The sequence below is a fragment of the Rhinopithecus bieti genome, unplaced genomic scaffold (genome assembly GCF_001698545.2).
Source record: "Rhinopithecus bieti isolate Rb0 unplaced genomic scaffold, ASM169854v2 scaffold_2888, whole genome shotgun sequence".
In the NCBI taxonomy this organism is placed as follows: domain Eukaryota; kingdom Metazoa; phylum Chordata; class Mammalia; order Primates; family Cercopithecidae; genus Rhinopithecus; species Rhinopithecus bieti.
Window position 1 is genome coordinate 3,461,672 of NW_016804209.1, and position 23,184 is coordinate 3,484,855.

The following is a 23,184-nucleotide window of genomic DNA, read 5'->3' on the forward strand; positions in this document are numbered from 1 at the left end:
GAATGAATGGGTCCTCAGGCCCTTAGGTGGCATGCATAATGTCTGTGGCTGCAACAGCAACAGAGGGCTAACTTGGGGCCCCAAGTTACAGTTTTGGGTGCCAGCAGTGGGGTTACAAATGGCCTAGTGGTCATCACCAAGCCTCCAGGTGGCACGCAGATGAGTGGCACATGGCTGTAGGCAGGGCAGTGGCAGTCTCACTTGGTCATGCTATATAATCCTTTTTATATTTTGTTGAATTAGGTTTGTTTTTGAATGCAAGAAATATTCATAAGGGATATTCTTATTATGACTTGTCTCATTTTGGTATCAGGGTAATAGTGCCTTCATAGAATTATTTGAGAAATGTTCCTCTTTTTTTCTGAAGGGTGTAAAAAAACTGATGTTAAAACTTCTTTAAATGTTGATGCAATTCACAAGTAGAGCCATTTGATCTTAGGCTTTTCTTTGTAGGAAGTTTTTTGATTACTAAACTCCTCACTTGCTAAGGATCTATTCAGATTTCGTTTCCTCTTGAGTTTCAGTTGTTTTTACCTTTCTAAGAATTTGTTCATTTCATCTAGGTTATCTAATTTGTTGATATATAGCTGTCGACAATATTCACTTACAATACTTATTTCTATAAGGCCAATAGTAACGCCCTCTTTATTACTGATTTTAGTAATTTGAGGATTCTTTATTCATGGTCACTCTAAACTTTTGTCAGCTGTTGATCTTTTTAAAAAATAAACTTCTGACTTCATTGCTTTTTCTCTACTACTCTTACATTCTCTATTTCATTCATCTGTGCTCTGACTCTTCTTTCCTTTCTTTGGACCGAGTTTGCTTTTGTTTCTTTCATTAGGTTAGATTGTAAATTTGACGTTTTTCTAAAATACAGCAGTTTAGAGCAATAAATTTGCAATTCAGCAATTCATCAGCTATATACCATAAGTTTTTTATGTTGTATTTTCATTTTGCTTTTTTTTGTTGTTGTTGAGACGTAGTCTCACTCTGTTGCCCAGGCTGGAGTGCAATGGCACGATCTCAGCTCACTACAACCTCCATCTCCTGGGCTCAAGTGATTCTCCCTCATCAGCCACTCGAGTAACTGGGACCATAGGTGCATGCCACCAGGCCTGGCTAACTTTTTGTATTCTGAAGTAGAGACAGCATTTCACCATGTTGGCCAGGTTGGTCTCAAACTCCTGACCTCAAGTGATTTGCCAGCCTCGGCCTCCCAAACTGCTGGCGTGAGCCAATGCAACTGGCTAACATATTTTTATTTTCATCACTATCTTTTAGTTCCTCTTGTAAATTTTTTTCTGGAACCATTGGTTACTTAGGAGTATATTGTTTGACTACGATAAACGTCCTTTAAGTGATTTCTAATATTCTATTATGTCCAGAAACATGTTTTGTATGTTTTCAATCCCTTTTTGAGACTTCTGTCCTGTCCTTGAGCATTTTCCATGTATACTTTAAAGATTAATCTCCTGTTGTTAGATATCTGTTACATCTAGTTGGTTTTTATGTTTTTCAAGTCTATTTCCTTGTTGATGTGTGTGGTGATTCTAAGCATTATTTAAAGTATGGTACTAATTTCTCAATAAAACTATTTCTCCCTCCAATTCTCTCCATTGGTCTTTCATGGCTTATTATGTGTTCAGAAGGAATAAAACCTTTTCCCTACACTCACACACCCCTCAACACAATAGTCACTGAAGTATGTGGGGTTTCTCCACATACACAACCAATTCTCCAGCAGACACCAGTTGGGTGTTTTATAATTCAATTATAACACTATGTATCTGCCGATATCATGAGATCACACAGGTTAAGGGCTCAGTCCTACAAGATCACCCCAAGTTTCAGATGTCAATTGGTAGCAGTGGCTTGTCAATTATACTTCTGACTAATCAGCTATAAATGGGGGTTTGCAGGATCATCTATCTGGGTTTAATTTACTAGGGGGCTCAAAGAACTCAGGGAAACATTTATCCCTTTAATATCAAAGATATTACAAAGGATATAAACAGTGAGATAAAAAGATACACGGAGTGAGGTCTGTAAAGATCCTTAGTGTTGGGACTTCTGTCCCTGTGATATTGGGATGCCTACCTTCCAAGTACATAGATGTACTTGCCACCTCAAAGCTCTCCAAACCTCATACTTGGGGTTTTTACAGAGGCTTTATAACACAGGCATTGCTGATTAAATCAATAGCCATTGGTATCAACTAAACCTTCAGCCAATTCTTGCTCACTGGAGGTGGGGTGTGTGAGGAAGGAGGGAAGGCTGAAAATTCCACCCCTCTAATCACACGGTTGTTTCCCCAGACAAGCTGTCCCCATGCTGAGCTTATCTAGGAGCTCACCAAGGCTTGCCTCATTAGAATAAACGATGCTCCCATCATCATCCAAGGCATTTAGGAGCTCTGTGTCAGAACTCCTATCACTCAAGAGGTTCATTTGAAGAACCAGGAGCAGAGATCAAATCTGTATTTCTTATTTATCACAGTATCACAGAGGCTTATATTGATTAGAAGTGTTTTATGAACTTGATGAATTGACTATTATAAAATGTTCTTCCTTGTTTCTAGGAAAAAATATCTTACCTAGACCTTCTGGAGAGCTTGCCTCAGATTCTATATTAGCACTTGCTGCCTCACCAAGCATTTTATGTTATGAAGACAGTTTCTTTCCTAAAACTTCATAAACCAAGTTCTGCTAGCTTCCAACTTTTCTTCTGCAGCTTCCTCACCTCTCTCAACCTTCACAGAATTGAAGAGACTCAGAGCCGTGCTCTGGATTAGGTTTTGGTGTAAGGGAATACTGTGGCTGCTTGGATAACCTACCTACACCATGAAAACTTGCCCTTAATCAGTAATAAGGCTGGTTTGCTTTCTTATTTTTGTGATCACTGGAATGGTACTTTTAATTTCCTTCAAAAACTTTTCCTTTGCATTACAACTTTATTAACTGTTTGGTACAAGAGGCCTAGCTTCTGGCCTATCTCAGCCTCACTAAACTTAACCATTTCTTGATTTTGATTTAAAGTGAGAGGTATGAAACTCCTCCTTTTACTTGAACACTTAGAGACCATTCTAGGGCTACTAATTGGTCTGATTTCAATACTGTTGTGTCTCAGGGAATAGGGAGGCCTGAGGAGAGAGAGATGGGGAATTGCCAGTCGTTGGCGCAGTCAAAACATATACATTTATCAATTAAGTCTGCCATCTTACATGGGGATGGTTCATTGAAAAATGGCACTGATAGACTCGCTTGACGCAGGGTTGCCATGAACCTTCACTTTGTTAGGAAAAATGTTCAATAACTAAGGCATAATAAAGCAAAGGACAATAAAATGAGATATGCCTATACTTAAACTTACAATAAAAAGTTTCCAACTTTAAACCTGAAGAAGAGATACTATCTTTAAAAAATTCTTTTGGGAGATTCAGGAACAAGATATTTAAAGGCTACAGAGTCAAAAGGGTTTTTTCAGGACACCATTAATTTCTACTTCAAGGAATAAATGAAAACATTTAAGTAATAACTGTCATATTTCATAACATTTTAAAACAGTAAGTCCATGAAGCTGTTTTGGTCTATGAAATCATACTTCATCCTAAATTCAGATTTATTTTAACTGCTTAGTTGGCTCTGCCTACTGTCCAGTTTCAGCAGTGACCATACCATTATCTATGTCAGCATAAAGATACCAGTTTGACTCACGTGGACTTTGAAACAGCCATTAGGAAAAATGGCAGTTAGGTGGGCAAGACGGACATACAGATTCAGACCAACAAAAGCCGATTCAAATACTTGGAGTCCTACGCAGTAATTAAGCATTAGTACAATCATCCAATAGACTGTGCCTTTTCTTACCGATGCAGAGAATAAAGATAACCAAGAGATGTGGTTGTCTATGTGTTAAAAATGTCCAACAACTTCTTGAATGTTTGACTAGCTGAAGTTGCTTACATCTGTTTATTGCACTCTTTGACTCATTGATAATTCTTCTAGACAAAAATTATTAGGAACAAAAGGTGAGGAGTCAGATCAGTCCATTTTGCTGCTTCCTGGCACGTATTTAAACACCTTCCTTCCACTCAGGCCTTTATACCATTTCCACAGGGAGTAAAAGTAAAATGAAGTCTTTGTCATCAAGAAATACTCCTCATGATGTCTGGATTTTTTCTCCTTGTCATGTACCAAGCTGTATCAATTATTTTAAACTACTATTATTCAGGCAAACACTACTCAATAAATACAGTGGATTCTGATCAGTGATTCTATGTCTCAAGAATTCATAAGTATCCAAGAGAAGCTCATACACTGACATAGTTCCATTCATTTTCTTCCCAAATTAGTTTTGGATAACTTTGCATAAAAGTAGCTCTGCTCTGAAACAAATGTTGACCAGCTGCATGCCAATGAAGTATTTTAATAGTACTTTCTCGTATTTAAAATTTTTTTTCCCATTAAATAAATAAAGCATGGAGATTTAAAAATGCCTACTGATGCACTGAGAGGCACAGAAGTGGTACCCTGAAATCAATACACTTTCTATCAAAACAGATGCAACTAAAGATGAAGCTCTGGATCATTACCTTTAAAATCAGTAGGCATTTCAATCAAACTTAAAAAATATCAAATAACAAAATAGATGACAAAATGGAAAATAAAAAAAAAAAATTCTATTTGGAACCCCAAAATGCCAGGCAGGCCCAATTCTTAAATATTTAGCTAATCAAGGTATCGTCCTTAATGGGAGCAAATATTAATCAAAAGTCAAAATACTCTCTATATCAGGGGCTTATGTCATCCCATGATAATTTAAAGCTACTCTCTGTATCGACAATATTACCATTTTCAAATGTTTTCTCATGATAAAAAGATGTTTTCTCTGTATTCATTTAAAGATACATTAAATGCCCTTTAGAGGAAAGTTCCTTGATAAATTTATCATTTCTGGAAAAACTTATCCTCGATATGTTTAAGACATTCCCATATACAATTTTTAGTAAAGAGTTTGGGGAAACAAGTGTCCAAGTTCTAGCAGGTTTCATGAACTAAGGGCAAGAGTCCAAAACAGACAAATTCTGTGAATTTCTATAAAGGACCAGAGAGTAAATATTTTAGGCTTTCCAAGTCATATATTCTGTTACAGTTATTCAACACTGTAATTGGTGTGAAGATGTAAAGAACTGGGTATGGCTATTTACAATAACACTGATTTACAGAAACAAGCCCCAGATGGATTTCACCTATGAGTCATAATTTGTCCACCCCTTGCCTTAAAGAAAACCAGAAGGAAGTGGTATTGGTATTGAGGACAACATTGTGAGTGAGCAGGCAAACAGGTTAGGCGCCCTGATGTATTCTATTCTCCAAACACAGGTTTTTGCTTTGTAAAAACAAAGGGCATTTTCCCCCTACCATAACAGAGAAACAGCTCCCAACTTCTGTGGCAATAATGAGATCAAAGGGGAAAGTGAAGATGGAGAATTTCATTCATATCAGGAGCAGCCAGAAACCATAAACAAGCTCCAGCACCACACTCAGCATACAGGTGACCAAGACTCTTTGAGCGTGCCTGAGCGTGCCATCCCTGGCAATGGAACTTCTACAAAGCTCTGACCATTGCCTAACTTAAAAATCAGCCCTAGGAGAGCTGTGAATAGGCCAGCTGTGTCAATTAGGTATTCACCAGGAAAGCAGACAACAGCATATACTCAGATCCAGAGGTTGAAGAATTAAGCATAATGATTCTAAAATTCTTCATTTTTAATAGTGTCAGGTCTGGAAGCTTTGTGGAAAACATGCTTTCAGAGAAACTAAAAGCCCTCCTCATCCATTGGTAAAATCTGGCTTCATAAATCTCAGGATATTAAAAACACAGCAGGCATACTCTCCCATATGACAATTCCACCTCCTCCAACATGTTACAATAAATGGTGGAAAGGCATACTACTGATTTGGTAATTACTTCGGTTATGTGACTCTGCTGAAAGCTCCTGTTTCGCTTTTATTTTGTATGTTTTACTATCAAGTAAGTTTGATTAAGTCATGCTGCCCTGAGGTGTCCATTTCTTTTTAAATATATGATTGGTGGGCAAAGGAGGACCCCTTGTAAATTTTCAAACCAGGACTACAGCGGATATTCAATGTGCTCTTTCATAAACCCTAATCACAGAGCTCATTTAAGTGCTAAAAGCTCAACATTTAGGAGTATCTGATATGTCATTGGGACTTTTCCCACCTGTCCTATAATATCCTGCCTTTGAAAAAGGAGCCAGAGTGGTAAAAGAAAAAAAGGAACTAAAATAGTACCTCAGCACAATGGTTCTCAAAGTGTTTCAGAGACACTGTTCCAGATGTCCATGAGGTCAACCCTATTTTTACAGTAACACTAAAAACATTGCTTTCATTCTCTCAAATATACAGTGCAGTTTTCTAGAAGATACATGACTTCTGATACACTGCAACCAACTATAAACAAGAACAGATGAGAATCTAGCCATCTTTTACTAGGCCAAATATAAAAAGATGAACAATAATCGTAAGCACTATTCTTTATTTCTCACATAGGAAAGTATAACTATTATTCATAAATGTGTTATTCACTTAATGGGTTTTAATGATTTAATGCAATTTAAAATCTTATCAGTTTTAGTTTCAGATGAATATTAATATATAAACAAAAGATTTTGGGGGTTCTCAAACATTTTAAGAGTATAAAGCTATCCTGGGACCAAAAAACTTGAGAACATTGAAATACCAGATTTCTATTGATATTTCCTAGAAAGCACTTCCCCTAACATTTGAGAAGATAAACACACCTAACTCACCATCAAATTACAAAGACTAACCAAACAATTTCTAATTTGATTGCTGTAGCAGGACAGGCATTAAAGTAAGCAACAGGATTGGAAAGAAGAGTCAGGGGTTTCAGCCACCCTCATCCTCCCTCCTCCCTCCTTCCTCCACAATCAATTTGCAAGAAGAAAGCGCAAAACTGACTTAGAATTTGACCTGCTTTCCCTTATCACGTTCTACAATAGAACTGTGCCAATGTAAAAAGCTTACAATGATAAGAAGACTGAATAATGTATAAGTTAGATAATATGAGGTCCCTCAGTGAGCCCCTGTGACACAACTGATTAAAGCTACCCTGAGGTATTTTGCATATATAAATCTGTTCTAAAAAAAGCAAAACTACCAAAAGTGGGAGGCTAGAGGGCGGGGAAAGGGGACAGGTGGCGGGGAAAGGGGACAGGTGAAGGAAGAGAGGATGGAAAAAAGGAAAGAAGGCTTTCATTCTGAGAGGTCATAGAATCCAACAAAATTGACCAGTGCAACATTAACCTATGGCATACTTAGATAAGGATTCCTATTAAAGTCTAGACCTTTGGTAATATGATAGTAAATTATATTCTAAAGTTCATTTTACAATTCAACATTTTTAGATCATGACATTATTAAAAACATTTCAACAACTAATGGTTAGGTTCTCAGGCTATTATTCCCCATATCCTTGTTGTGGAGACAGAAAGAATATTGGTGAAAATGAATGCCAGACCCCACTAGCAACCCTCTGAAACTGTGAGATCTAGCCCTGATTCTTCTCTTAGGACCACTGAGAAGCTCCAGGGATGACAGCCTTGGGGCCACTGTGTCTGGGAAGCTATAGTCAGGTAAAAGCATAGATCGAAAGCTTCTCAAGGTGATAAGCAACCTCAGCGAAGTCTCAGGGTACAAAGATCAATGTGTGCTAAAATTGCTAGCATTCCTACACACCAACAGTCAAGCCAACAGACAAATCATGAATGAACTCCCATTCATAACTGCTAACAAAAGAATAACATACCTAGGAATACAGCTAACAAGGGAAATGAAGGACCTCTTCAAGGAGAGCTACAAACTACTGCTCAAAAAAATCAGAGATGACACAAATGGAAAAAAATTCCATCCTCATAGAAGATTGGAAGAATCAATATCATGAAAATGGCCATACTATCCAAAGTCATTTATAGATTCAATGCTATTCCCATTAAACTACCATAGACATTCTTCACAGAATTAGAAAAAAACTATTTTAAAATTCATATGGAACCACAGAAGTATCCAGACAGCCAAAGCAATCCTAGGCAAAAAGAAGAAAGCTGGAGGCATCATGCTATCTGACTTCAAACTGTACTACAAGGCTACAGTAACCCAAACAACATGACTGGAACAAGAATGAACACACAGACCAACGGAACAGAATAGAGAACCCAGAAATAAGACCACGTGCCTACAACCATCTGATCTTCAGCAAACCTGACAAAAACAAGCAATGGGGAAAGGACTCCTTATTTAATAAATGGTGCTGGAAAAACTGGCTAGCCATATGCAGAAAACTGAAACTGGATCCCTTCCGTACACCACATACAAAAATCGACTCAAGATGGATTTAAGACTTAAATGTGAAACCCAAAAGCAATAAAACCCTAGCAGAAACTCTAGGCAATACCATTCTGGACACAGGCAAGGGCAAAAATTTCATGATTAAGATGTCAAAAGCAATCGGAATAAAAGCAAAAATTGACAAATGGGATCAAATTAAACTGTAGAGCTTCTGCATAGCAAAAGAAAGTATCAGAGTAAACAGCCTACAGAATGGGAGAAAAATTTTGTAATTTGTCCATCTGATAATGGTCTAATACCCAGCACCTACAAGGAACTTAAATGTATAAGGAAAAAACAAAGAATCCCATTAAAAAGTGGGCAAAGGACATGGAGACACTTCTCAAAAGACATACATGCAGCCAAGAAACATGAAAAAAACCTCAATATCACTGATCAATATCGCAAATCAAAACCACAATGAGATACCATCTCACACCAGTCAGAATGGCTGTATTATTAAAAAGTCAAAAAACAACAGATGCTGGTGAGGTGGTGGAGAAAAAGGAATGCTTTTACAGTGTTGGTGGGAGTGTAAATTAGTTCAACCATTGTGGAAGACAGTATGGCAATTCCTCAAAGACCTAGAACCAGAAATACCATTTGACCTAGCAATCCCATTCCTAGGCACATACCCAAAGGAACAGAAATCATTCTGTCATAAAGATACGCACATGCAAATGTTAATTGCAGCACTTTTTACAATAGCAAATACGTGGAATTAACCTAAATGCTCATCAATGACTGAATAAAGAAAATGTAGTACATATACAGAATGGAATGCTATGCAGCCACAAAAAGGAATGAGATCATGTCCTTTACAGGGACATGATGGATTTAAGACTTAAATGTAAAACCCAAAACCAATAAAACCCTAGCAGCAAATCTAAGTAATACCATTCCGGACACAGGCAAGGGCAAAAATTTAATGATTAAGATGTCAAAAGCAATCAGAATAAAAGCAAAAATTGACAAATGGGATCCAATTAAACTGTAGAGCTTCTGCATAGCAAAAGCTATGCAGAACATTTAAGTTCCTTGTAGGTGCTGGATGTTAGACCATTGTCAGATGGATAAATTACACATTTTTTCTCCCATTCAGAGCCAGAGGTCATTATCCTTAGTAAACTAAGGCAGGAACAGAAAATCAATTACCATGTTTTCTCACTTGTAAGTGGGAGCTGAATGATGAGTACACATGGACACATGGGGCAGAATAGCTCACACTGGTGCCTGTCAGAGGGTGGAGGGTGAGAGGAGTGAGAACACCAGGAAGAATAGCTAATGGATGCCAGGCTTAATACCTGGGTGATGGGATGATCTGTGCAGTAAACCACATTGGCATTTGTTTACCTATGTAACAAACCTGCATATCCTGCACATGTACCCCTGACCTTAAAAAGTTATAAATAAAAAGATCTTTGCAAATAATAATTTAGGGGGAAAAAATAGGCAAGACAAGACAGACACGGCACCAAGGAGGTAGGAGAGAGGACTCCAAAGGAGAAGGCAGTGCTGGCACAATAGAAATTATGACCACGGCTGGAATCTAAGCAGGGGAAAGCTCAGAGAGAAAACAGAATGCCAATGATAGCTTTCATGGCAGGGGGCATCACAGATACAGAGAAGCACAGACACAAGAGGTATCCACAGGGAAGATATTATCCTGCATGAAGATGAGAGGACAGCATGCAAATGTACTTAAGGCAGCTGCCAGTTACAATAGTGATCATTACAGATGCAGAGAGTTCTTGAGGATATTAACTCTATAAGGTTCATCAACTTCATGGAAGTCTGTGATGCTTTTGACAATGAAAATATAAAATAGCACAATGTGAAGCTTTAAATTTTTAAAATAATTTTTGTAATAGTCATTTTCCACTACTGACAATAAATCAAATATTTATCCAGTATTTAATATTCTAGGCTCCTAGAAAGCCAATGCAATAATTAATTTTATAGATTGGAAAAGAAATAATGAAATCCTACAATCTGTCTCACAGTGAACCCCACATGTATTTTTTTAACACTGTTCTGTTACAAAACCTAAACATACTTTCTTCCTTGACTATATTCTTCTCCCTACCAGTAAGTTGTACTAGCTATGGTTTTAGCCCTTATCAAACTTAAAACCCAATACTAAAAACATTAGTAAGGTCCTGCCTCATACGTTAAACTTAGACCACAGGGGGGCATGATACTCAACATGCTCTGAGTATGTCAAGGGCAAAGTATACGTAGGAGGCCTAGCCCAATAAAGAGAGCCACCTTTAAGAACCACAACCAGGCTCTTATACCAATTGTACGTGGTGTGCTGGCTCCTGCCAATACTGGAGAACAGAGGGACGCTGGATAAAACTGCTACTGAAAATCTCGAGCCTTGATGTTAAAAGGTATATTTTGTCAAAAAATCTTGATTAAAATAATGCCCTGGCTACTGCCTCTTACAATGGCCTGACCTTGGCCAGCCACTGACTTGTGTATCTCTTCTGACTTTCTAGTTGTGAAACTGGCCAACTGACTATGCTCCGATCTATCTCACTCCTCAGTGCTATGCAATTCTATATTTAACCCTCCTACTACCCTAGAACGCCAGCCCTGGGTGATAATCCTGCCAGCATGGTAGAAACCTGACTAAACTACGACTGAAGTACAAGCAAGCTAGCTAGTGTTAACAAATAAAACACATTCGAAGATCTGTCCAGACAAGCAGTAAGTATCAACTTATTCTAACATATCACATCTTATTCATACCATTTCAAACAAGGTTTAAGAAAAAAGACTTTCAACTCTTTCCTTGTTAATTCAAGCAATATTCAATAAAACTTACTTCCAATACAGCAAAGAAAGAAACTCTACAGTTTAAGAGAAATGTATCTGTATGTACAGAAGTTTAATTTACATATGTATTTTGTAGATAAAGAGGCATTTTGAAAATAAAACATATTATATAGCAAACTCGCCACATCACTACAATTATAAGGGAATAAACTACTTGCAGACAAGTCAAAGCAAGTAGATACTATTGCTAGGAAAATGATCAATCAGTCACACATTTTTTTAAAAGCAGGTACTGAATTTCTCCCCCCAAATATTATATATACTTCAGATTGTTTTTTACCGAGCCTAATTAGACAGGTTTTATATAATCCAACATGAAATTAAAACACCTCCCCAGTGTTTTCCCATCATAGCACCTCAGCAACCTGCTACCATGATTCCAGTGAAATCTAATGAGCTCAGCCTAGCCAACACCATCAGAGAGGACATGTGGCTTCCATGAACATTGCCTTATTCACTTCTAATGCTTAACCAAATAGCAGAGTATGGAAAGGAGGAGGCACACACACACACTATATATATATATGTTTGTTGAAGGGGAAAATTAGAAAAAGAGAGGCATTTCAACATGTCACACTAGCTAAGTATAAGTATAATATTAGTACACATTCCATTATTTTATTAGTAAGGAAATTAGCAGGCCAAACCAAGGCCCATATCAATGCATTTTCAGTACGTCATTCCTTAGAGTAAAGGAAAAAGGTTCACCAAGAGCAGCTAAAACAAGTTAACCTCCCAACAGGGGAGTCAGCCCTCCCCTATTGAAAGCATATGAGGACAGGCTGGTCCTGGCACTTCTTAGAGAGATCATGCTGCAGTACTGCTATCACAACACAACGGTAAGGAAACAATGACAAATGGTTTATTAGTGTACTCCCCATGAAGATTATTCCGGCACTGGATCAAGTAATGGGTGGTCATATTCTAGGTAGCATAGCATTAAGGAGAAGGTGAAAAGGAGCAGAACAGTAGAAATAATTCATTTTATCTCCTGTATGATTCGATTTCATAGGGGCCATGCTAACAAGTCAAACAGACACTAAAACAACAACAAAAAAATCAGGCAATCATGATGCAAGAGAAGCTACATCCAGAATTACGGATTAAAAACTTACCACCTAGAAGAATAATTTATTTTTAAAATGAATCCAGAGGAGAAAGATAGAAGAAACACATTTACATGGTTAGTTCTTATGATAGTTACTGTATATTCGACAGACTTGTAAGAGCATGCATTATAGAAAACTAATACAGAAAACGTAAACAGACAATCCCAGGTATATCGCACACATTTTTATAACAGAGAACTACTCATCACCAAACACATGATCCTGAATATGACAGATTCACTGTTATTGATAATTTTTCTCCCTCTTCTGTCAGTAATTTTGCTACTATTGCCAATTAATTATCTGTGATTGGCCTAATTCAAGATAATATTAAAATGTTAATTTATATAAACTCTCTTCCATCCCAGTTGCCAAGAAGAAGCAGGATGCTTCATCTAATCTCCTTAGAATTCCTTGTAAGTGTAAAGAAGGGCAGATGTCCTAGATTTGCAGCAATAAACCTCTAGCTATTGACACCAGGGTGTCCACAGCTTATCTAGCCATCAAGCATGCTGAGATATCTAGTAAAAAATAACATCCTTATTGGTTGCTACATTTCAAGTTATGAGTAAGATACACGCGTATGTAAAAGTATTACTAAAGCTATTAGCTTTTAAAAAACGCAATCAAGGATTTAGTAGAAACAAATCACCAAAAGTGTGACAAAAGCTCTAAGAGATCTTCAACCTTTAAACAGAAATTGCAATATTACTGATTTTTTTCCTCCCATCATTAAACATTTTCTCAGTTAACAGATGCTAAACATACAACTCTTATATGTTGATGGAACCTCTAAATATCTAATGTGAAGAGAATTCTTCATGTTGGTGATCAATGATTCGGATCAATGCTATATGTGGCCAAACACAGTCAACATTATCTCCTTTGGCCAGAAAGGTTAAGGGAAAGAAGGGTGCAAAGAGCAACTGCTGTCATCAAACAGGCAGACGAAGCAGTGAAAACTTGCTTGGCCAGTAACAGGCAAAGAGTGGTCAGGACAATCCACTGACTGGCAATCCCCTTAACAAGCTGTATGAATGTTACACTGTGGTACCCACGTCAATGTTCACACTGTAAAATGCCTGCATTTCCACATGATATATTAGCAGTGCTATTGCCCAAGAATGCTTCCTGAAAGGATCTATGTTCTCTTAATCTGTATTGTCTCTGGACATGCGCTACGTATGTTTACAAGTGATTCTAAATTCACCTCTTATAAATGGCAAAAGCAACTTTCTAGTTGAGTATTTTGAGATATGTTAAAATGATGTTAAAATTGGGATTCTATCACTCTATCTCCTCTTTGCTTTCTGGTGGTGGAACCCTTTCTCCCCTGAATCCCCTCCTCTTTTAACAGCTAGTCCAACTTAATGGTCCCATAGAGCTCCACGGTGCCTTTCTTAAAAGGTAACACTGTATTTTTGAAAAAAGGAAATTATGTGACTAGCAGAATATCTAAATATCAATTCTTTACATGTAATTTTTAGATTTTAAGATATATTACAGCAAATCAAGGGATAATATACTCTACGCGGACATCTGACCTTCTTCAAAATAAAATTAGAATTTGTTAAATATGGATTAATCTATATTTACTTAGAGCAAAAATTACTTCATAGTCCCAGTTTCATTTATTTTGAAGAGTATTATGAAGAGTTCGAGTAAATGCTAAAATTCCACTTCTATAAAACTTGCAAGTGTATGTACAATTATACATTTTAAAACTTTATCCTCTATCTTAAGTAGATGATGATAGGATGATTAGATTATTTTATTATTTCAACTAGTAAAAGACTAGGTAAACTGAGGACCATAAGAAAGCCTGAGTTATTTGACTCACTATGGTATGTAGTGAAAACACGATTCACATTTTCAGATCTAACTTATATTCTCTCCATTATTACCTATCAACTGCAATTCTCAACCAAAAAACAAAAACAAATAAAAGCTCTGTCTGCCATCTACTGGATAAAGAAGATACAGAACACACACATTACTGCTAAAACAACTCCAGGCACCAAGACAATGCATTTAAAATCATACTCTGTGCTAGCATGTGAAATAAAAAAATTCTTTCTTTTTTCAAAGATTTCTTTTTATTCATCTGCCATGGGAACCATGTAGAGAATGAGGAACAGGGAGGCAGAAAATAAACGTGTACAAACATAAAAGTAGAGATAAGCCCGACATGTTTTGGATCTAAGTTTCACAAATCCATACTTACATGGCCATGCAGATCTGTATTAAGAAGCATTATTGCACAGGTAAGGCAATGGACTCCATCTGAAGAAAGACACAAGAAAAGAAAGCATGAATTCGCTTTTTACTGCTGGACTCCACCTTGTTATCATTAATAGGATACATTCAGAACCTATGAAAACAGTACTGTGCTAGGTACAGGCTTATTTGTTTTAAGAAACAAAAAATGGAAAATAATTTCCATATAGAAAGAACGTCAATGCACAGAATTGGACTCCACTGTTGATAAACTGTTCTTACCTCTCTGGAGGACAATTTGGTAGTACACATGTAAAGCCCTGAAACAGTGTCTTTTGACACAACAAATCGGCTTCTAGGGTTTTGCACTACAGCAATAATTAAGGATCTATACATAGTACGAGGATATCCAGACAAGCATTGCTTACAATGGAAGACAAGTAAATATGATCCTCTAAAGACACATTTCTGTTAGGTTGAAGTCATATAAAAATGTTCTCCAAGTAAAGATTCTCATTTCCAAATGTTAGAATTAGTTGCTCTCCTTAGTCTCACTCTACTAATTCTCTATAAAAGTACAATAGATAATAGCAGTTTCAGATGCGATAAAAATCTTACCAATTTACGCTAAATTAGAAAGGTGTAATTACTGCACTCATAAATTAAAGGCAGGGTATTTTTAAAAGATAAGTTCTTTAGTATAGTAGGTGATTTCTGTTATCAGTGTCTCTAAGTAGATGCTACCAAATGGCTAACAGTGTATTTATTCTAGTAGCATTTTATTATCACAAGTTCTACATATATTTAAAACAAATTCTCCAAAGTATTTTAAGAACTCAGCAGTCAACTCTCAAATATCCTTATCAACAGCCAATTAAGTACACGAATCTGTATTTCTTTTTTTATCCAAGAATGTAACATCTTCTTAGATTTGCAGAAGGTTCTCATAAAAACGGCCCGCTTTTATCTCTTTTCTTCTCTGGTCAGGGCTAACGGTGACAGAGATAATGAATAACTGGTCCAAATAGCATCAGTTTACCCATAGAAATGTGGCCTTCATCAGGTGATGAATTAACTTTGACTACAGCCTGGGGGATGGAGAGAAGGTAGAGGCAAGCACCTTGGCCAATACCAAGCACATTATCGAGGTTAATCGGCAATACTGAAGCTGAGAGGTAATTACTATTTCTTGTGAATCTAGTCTCAGTGATTTACTCCATAATCTGTAAGTTTATGAAAGATTTTCCAATTGAAGGTCAAAGTGCTTCACTTCGAACACCGAAAAGTGTGCTTTTTTGCAGGAATTGAAATGGAGGAAAGATGTCTCTTCAACAAGGTAGCTCCACAAATGAACAGTTTATAATTAAGTCATTTACTTTGTAAAAATAGTATAATAAGCATAAATTCATAGTCTATGAAAATCATCAACAGAAGTTTGTGGTATCACTCTAATTAATATCAAGCAAAAGCACTAGAGACACAGCGCAACCACCAGTGAGATTCGTTCATGTTTCCAAAACTAACCCCAAAACTCTGGATACATGAGCTTTCAACAAGAAATGTAGAGACCAAATGTATAAGAAATAAGAAAACTGAAATTTCATTTAATTACATAACATCTTAGAGTGACAAATCACGAACAATTTAAAGTATGCTGTCATACTAGAGAAGTGAAAAACAAAATAATTTAGAGTAAAGGATAGCATACTGTCCTTAAATATTATCCTTTTACAGAATATTTAATGACATAAGAAAATGCTCACAATGAAAGAAAATGCACATAAAAACAAAACTCTAATTCCAATTTGACATTAAGTATTAAATAGACTAGAATGAAGTAAATAGAAGTGTTAGTAGTTATCACGAGCTAATTGAAGTTACATAATTTCTCATAGTAAAATTTAACTTTCATAATAAGGAAAATAACCATTGATATAAAATAGAAATTCAAGGATTTGTATCAGATTACCTTGTGAAGCAATAGTATCTGGGTTACAGTAAAAATATCTATTGGAGAAGTGTATTAAAACTCTCTCTCGTTCTTGAGTTTCTCCCACGAGAGAAAATGCTTTAAAGAAATACCTACAAGAGAATTAGAAATTTAAGAAGTGAAATTTTAGAAAATGCTATCACACTGTTTGATAGTTAAAAGTCAATTTATACAAACCTAAGATATTAATTATACAAAGTAAGATATTATAAAGTTATTCTCTGCCTGCAAAAAAATCATTTACTAGATAGCCATTCAAGATAAATTTGTATTAGTACTTAAATTCTACAAAAACACTTTGGAAGGCCAAGGCAGGCATTCACTTGAGGTCAGGGGTTCAAAACCAGCCTGGCCAACATGGCGAAACCCCATCTCTAATAAAAATACAAAAATTAGCTGAGCGTGGTGGTGGGTGCCTGTAATCCCAGCTACTCAGGAGGCTGAGGTAGGAGTCGCTTGAATCCAGGAGGCAGAGGTTGCCGTGAGCCAAGATTATGCCACTGCACTCCAGCCTGGATGACAAAGGGAGGCTCTGTCTCAAAAGAAAAAAAAAAAAAAGTCAACTTAAAAGAAGACAGGGTGATAACAGAGTGGTCAATACATCAAGAAAGCCTTGGGAAGGTAGGTAATTTCCTCATTATGACCAAGTGTCAAGTAGCCAATTTTAAAAAGTCAGATAAAAAAAAAAAGACCACTTAAGACTCAATACATCATCATAAAGTCTAGATTTTAAAACTCTACACGCATCAGGGTGGTTCTGTAATTTTGTTACATGATTGTCATCTCTATTGAAGCCACTATAACTTACATTGCTTTGTACACAGGAGATTTCTATTAATTTTGTCTATTATCACATTTTAATATTAATTTGTTATGGGAGCAGGAAATTGGGAGATATAAGTAATTTATTCCTTACATAATGAAATCAGTTTATGTATAAAAATATCTTTAAGTTATAGGAAGTGTGCCAAAAACCACACACTAATCTACTCAGAGTCACTAAGAGCACTGTTTATTTGAGATTAATCCAGATGACCCTCCACTGACAACGTAGATCCGTTTTCCTAAACATAAGACAGGAAGTAAAAAAAAAAATTCAAAATGTCTAAGAAATCTTACTATTGTAAGAAACACACCATAAGCTTCATTTCTATGAAAATTTTGCCTTCTTTATTATAGATATAATTAAGGTTAACAAACTATATATTGACAAAACTTTAATTTTCTTAACTTTGATAAACTACATCAGAATGCAAGGCAAAAATATAGATCTTTCATCCACTATTAACTGTTTTTGTCAGAAAGCCTGAGTACCTCTGATGTATGAAAAGAGTCCTACAATAAATCACTGAAGTACTACACTCCAGTCCAAACATCCTCCCTTCATCTCCCAGGCCTCAGTTTCTTCATTTGTAAAATTAAAGGGTTACACTAGCTGATCTCAGAATTCTTCCAGACACTGACATTTTATAAGTAGTGTTTAAAATTAAATGCTTACTAGGTGTTATCTTCAGCTACTCTTAGAAACTTGCAATACAATATAATGTAAAAAGTGAGAATCAGTGAGTTTTAGACATCTTCCTTTGAAAAGGTCAGAGAAAGAGGGTATTGTTGGAAACAGTTTTACAGATACTTTCTACTGATTATGTTGACATTCATTTTTATTCCACTGAAGAGTTAATTCCAAAGTATCACCTTAAAAGGCTATTGGGGCTGGGCAGGGTGGCTCATGCCTGTAATCCTAGCACTTTGGGAGGCCAAGGCAGGTGGATTGCCTGAGGTCAGGAGTTCATGGCCAGCCTGGCCAATATGGCAAAACCCTGTCTCTACTAAAAATACAAAAAATTAGCCAGGTATGGTGGTGCGTATCTGTAGTACCAGCTACTTGGGAGGCTGATTCAGGAGAATTGCCTGAACCTGTTAGATGAAGGTTGCAGTGAGCCAAGATGGTGCTACTGCACTCAAGCCTGGGTGACAGAGCGAGACTCTGTCTCAAAAAAAAAAAAAAAAAAAAAAAAAAAAGGCTATTGGGCTATAGGAAAAAAATTCTACAGTCTATAAACTCTCTGTGTGTGTGTGTGTGTGTGTGTGTGTGTGTGTGTGTGTGTATGTGTGTTAAGCTGATCATTCAAACACTAAACTCTGTACTCAAAACAATTGAAAACAGAGTCTTGACGAAATATTTGTACACTCATGTTCCTAGCAGCATTATTCACAATAGCAAAAGCATGGAACCAACCCAAGTGTCTCTTGAAGCTAACAGTGGTATTTATATATTCTCCATAATGAGCTATTACTCAGCCTTAGAACGGAAAGAAATTCTGACATATGCTACAGGAATGAACCTTGAAGACATTATGCTAAGTTAAATGAATTGCAAGAAGGCAAATAATGTATATATCCATTTACATTAGAGTAGTCAAAATCATCGAAAAGAGAAGTAGAAGAGTGTTTGCCAGGGGCAGGAGGAAAGGAGGGGAAGGAAAAAAAATCCTTCTTTAACAAGTATGGAGCTTCAGTTTTACAAGAAGAGAATCATGGAGATGGATGGTGGTGATGGCTAGACAACATTATGAATGTTTTTAATGCCATTCACTGTATACGTGAAAATTGGTAAGATGATAGGTTTTACACTATCTGTATTCTACCACAATAAAAAAAAGAAAAACAGAAAAATTCCTACAGATGACATTTTTTATCCAGATTTGCTACGCTACCAATTGTTTACCATCTGAACTCAGGCTTCCCATTAGGTGCAGAGTATCAGTTCATGTGTCATTTCATTAAATGCATACATTTTTCTTACTCTTTGCTGTGTTTAAAATCTATAATACAATTTTAGCTAAGTTCACAAAGTACAGGTTAAACATCCCAAACCCAAAAATCAGAAATCCAAAATACTTCAAAGTCAGAGATGCTCCAAAATCTACAACACTTTTCACTGCTGAAATAAGGCTCAAAGGAAATGCTCCTGAAGCATTTCAGATTTTCAGATTTGGGATATTCAACTGGATAAGTATAACACAAACATCCCTAAACCTGAAAAAATTCGAAATCCACAACACTTCTGGTCCCAAACATTTTGGAGAAGGAATACTCCACCTATAGCTGGAGGTTTAAGAAAAAAAATAAGATTCTAGCTAGAAGGCATTACTTTCTCCTCTAAGAACTAATCATTTGAAGGTAATAAAGAGCAGCAGTGAGGCTTAGTCATACCTGAGTGACTGATCCAGCGTCATTCCTGTAAAATCAAAAAACTTCAGATATTCTTCGGCAACGAGTTTGCTAAATTCATTGCTATAAGGAAACAGAATAGACTTGGTTATTGAAAGGTAAACTATTTAAAACACACACAAAACAGGAGAGAATTCACATTCCAGCAATGGGTCAGAACGTACTTCTTGCCAAGGTGTTTTGCAACATCTGATCTTTTGAATCTGTCCAGATGGTAAAGGCGTTTGGCCAACCTTTTCGCTGCTTCCACATTGCTGCTGGTACCATTACTGAGATTTCCTGGGGTCTCCTTTTCCAAAATTTCAGTGCTCCCCATTTCGGAATGAGCTTCTAGCTGTGTTGTTTTCACCCCAGCATTGCTATGATAATTGATAAAGAGAGAAAATAATGGATATTTCTTATATGGCAAAAAGGAAAATATCTGATGAAATATTGATAGTTTCTTTTAGTTTGGCTACACGATCTTAGATGAGATCATTTTATGTTTAAATATTCATAAAAGTAGTTTCAGTTATCATATTTTTAAGAACTAAAGAAAAGATTGCCTAAATCTTAGGCAAGCAGTTCTCAAACTTTTTGGTCTCTAGACCTTTACATTCTTAGAAAGTTTCCATAGAGCTTCCACTAATGTGGGCTATACCTACTGATATTTACCATAGTAGTAATGAAAACAGAAACATTTTAACTCACTTAAAATAAATCTGTTATATATAACAAATATTATAAAGATACAACTATGTTTTCCAAAAGAACATAAAATTTAGTGACACAAATCACAATGTTTCCCTGTTTTTTTTTAAACACAAATTTCTTTAATGGGAACCAGTAACAATATATTATTTTGGTTGGAGCACATTGAGAAAATCTGCCCTCACTCATCTTTCGTTAAAAAAAAGAAATATGTTAATATCCTTTTCAGATAACTGTGGATATTCTTTTTTGATATAACACCAAAATGAGGTAAGTGGTAGTTTCTTAAAGGATATTCTTACTTGCAATATGGAATCTAAATTTGTGTCAACTAACTTTTTGTACTCTTATATTAAAATCTATCTTATACTTTGAATGGATCTTTTAACCAACACATGATTTTATAACACACACATTGGTTATTTGCAAAACATGTGTCGACACATTTCATTATATAACCTTAAAAAAAAATCACATTCACTAATGTCACGATTAATGAAAAGTCTAAGTACTGGGAAGCTGCCAAACCTTTGGTGGCAGATACAAGTTTTCCAAAATTATAACATTTGTTCGAAAGCTCAAATGTAATCATTTGCTACAAATGTTATCAGCCGTTTTCCTTAGTGTAATAGACTTATTCCATTTTCAAGAAGATGTTTGCCAATAACCATAGTTTGTCATTCTCTCAAGGTAAAATGACATTCAATTTAAAAGTGACTATTTTTTAATCTCAACTTAAATGACAGATGAATGTTTTCCTAGAGACTATCAGGAACAGAAGCGCTTTAATCCCATTTCATCACACACAAAATTAAAAGACATGAACTCAAGCGGTGAAATGAAATAAACAAACTGTACTGGTTTCATTAAGGGTTGTTTTTAAAGGTGAAACTGGCCTTTATTTTCATTTTGAGCACATGACAGTGGAGAATACAATGACTGGAAGAGTCTGGTGCCACTGCCTGAGATTCTGCTAAGACCCCACTGCTGTTTTGTACTATACGATATCAACGCAGTGAAAAAGAAAAATAATGTTGTAGTAATTAGTGTACAATAATTTTGATCTCACAAACCTACTGAAGGAAGAAAGCTCCACAGGCAACACGTTGAAAACTTGGCCCTAGCTAGGGCTTAAAGACTACAGCCTGTGGTCAGCTATAGATGGTTCTCATGTATTTGTAACACTGAAACTGATGAGGATACATTAATTTCCAAATCTTTATCTTAACTTGGAAGTAAGACATGCTTATGATAAAATGTGCTTAAACGGCCTTCCAACACACTTACCACAGATGCTAAACCAAGGGCAGTCAGAATTTTTCCACAATGGACCAAATCATAAATATCGTAGACTTGCAGGCCACGTGTGGCCCCTGTCACAGATGGTGCTTTGCTGTTGTTGTTTTGTCACCTTAAAAAACCTAAGAGCCATTCCAGGCTGGGCAGAACTGGGCCCATGGATGGGAGTTTATCTGGGGTCTATCCCATAGTTCTTTAAGTTGGCTTGCACTAAGCAGAATAACCATTTACTGTCTAAACCAGGACACTCTGAAGGGGAAACATGCTATTATAATCATTACAAAATAAAGAAAGCATTATCAATAAAAAAAAAAAGTAGTACTGCTAATGGGCATTTTTTTCTTTTGGGGTGATGAAGGAATCCTTAAGACAGTGGTAACGACTAAACAACTCTGAATATGCCCAAACCACGCATTTTATACTTTAATATAGTAAGTGATATAGTATTTCAATGATCTCAAAGGTGTTATGTTTTCAAAAATCTGAATCTAAAAAATAAGTTGTAAACTTCTATCACTAAATGACAAAAACCATTGTAGCAAAAATAAATGCATTTCTAAGCAGAACTGCTCTATCTTGTCACTTATTCTACCTCATTTACAAGTTCCCTTTTCCCACTGCTCTACCAAGGAAGCGCTGGCCTTATGCTTCAAGGTCACTGAGAAAGCAGCCAGGGCTCCTCGACAACCAGCTGGTATAACAAGCAACTGCAGAGTCTCATACTCCCTTCAACCACCACAGGATTAGAAGGAGTTAACTGTCCCTAGCAACTCTTCTCCAGGCACACTTTATCAGCAAGCACCAGACATCCTGCCCTTGAAATGAAGCTCTAAGAATAGGGAAAAGAGAGAAAGTCTTTTAAAGTCAACTGTGTAAAATCGTCAATGACACATTCCCAGATGACACCATGGGAGAAGCTGGGAATACAAAGTTAGGTCTACCAAACCCATGCCGACTTATTTCACCATGGCTAGTAATGGTAATAGTTCACTTACTAAAACTCTAAGTCAAATACCAAACCACAGTCAGTATCAACGGCAGAACAGCAGACAATCACTGGAACTGACCCAGGAAAACTAAGATGTATGGTAACCCTCAACACCCTGAACAGTTTCCCTATAGACACACCCACCAGTTAAATTAAACTGCTTCATTACGATAAAATCTCCATGAAAATGCATTTTTAAATGCATGATTTTTTTTCATCCCACACCTTCCATTACAGACTTAACATTACATGGCCGGGTGTGCTGGCTCAAACCTGTAATCCCTGCACAGTGGGAAGCCAAGGCAGGAGGACCGCTTTAGCCCAGCAGTTTGAGACCAGTCTGGACAACACAGTGAGATCCCCCCAACTATGACGTAAAAAATT

General features: G+C 36.5%; 1 protein-coding gene across 9 annotated transcripts in view; it reads right to left on the minus strand.

Annotated features, from left to right (window-relative positions):
• PSD3 (pleckstrin and Sec7 domain containing 3) overlaps nt 1–23,184 on the minus strand; it is a 720,908-nt gene that overhangs the window by 254,902 nt on the left and 442,822 nt on the right. For all 9 annotated transcript variants that reach the window (XM_017867267.1, XM_017867272.1, XM_017867266.1 and 6 more), the window contains 4 exons: nt 19,988–20,182; nt 19,806–19,886; nt 16,569–16,681; nt 14,607–14,665 (listed from right to left, as the gene is read on the minus strand). In XM_017867267.1, coding sequence (XP_017722756.1) covers nt 14,607–14,665; nt 16,569–16,681; nt 19,806–19,886; nt 19,988–20,182 — 448 coding nt within the window. The remainder of the gene's footprint in view (nt 1–14,606; nt 14,666–16,568; nt 16,682–19,805; nt 19,887–19,987; nt 20,183–23,184) is intronic.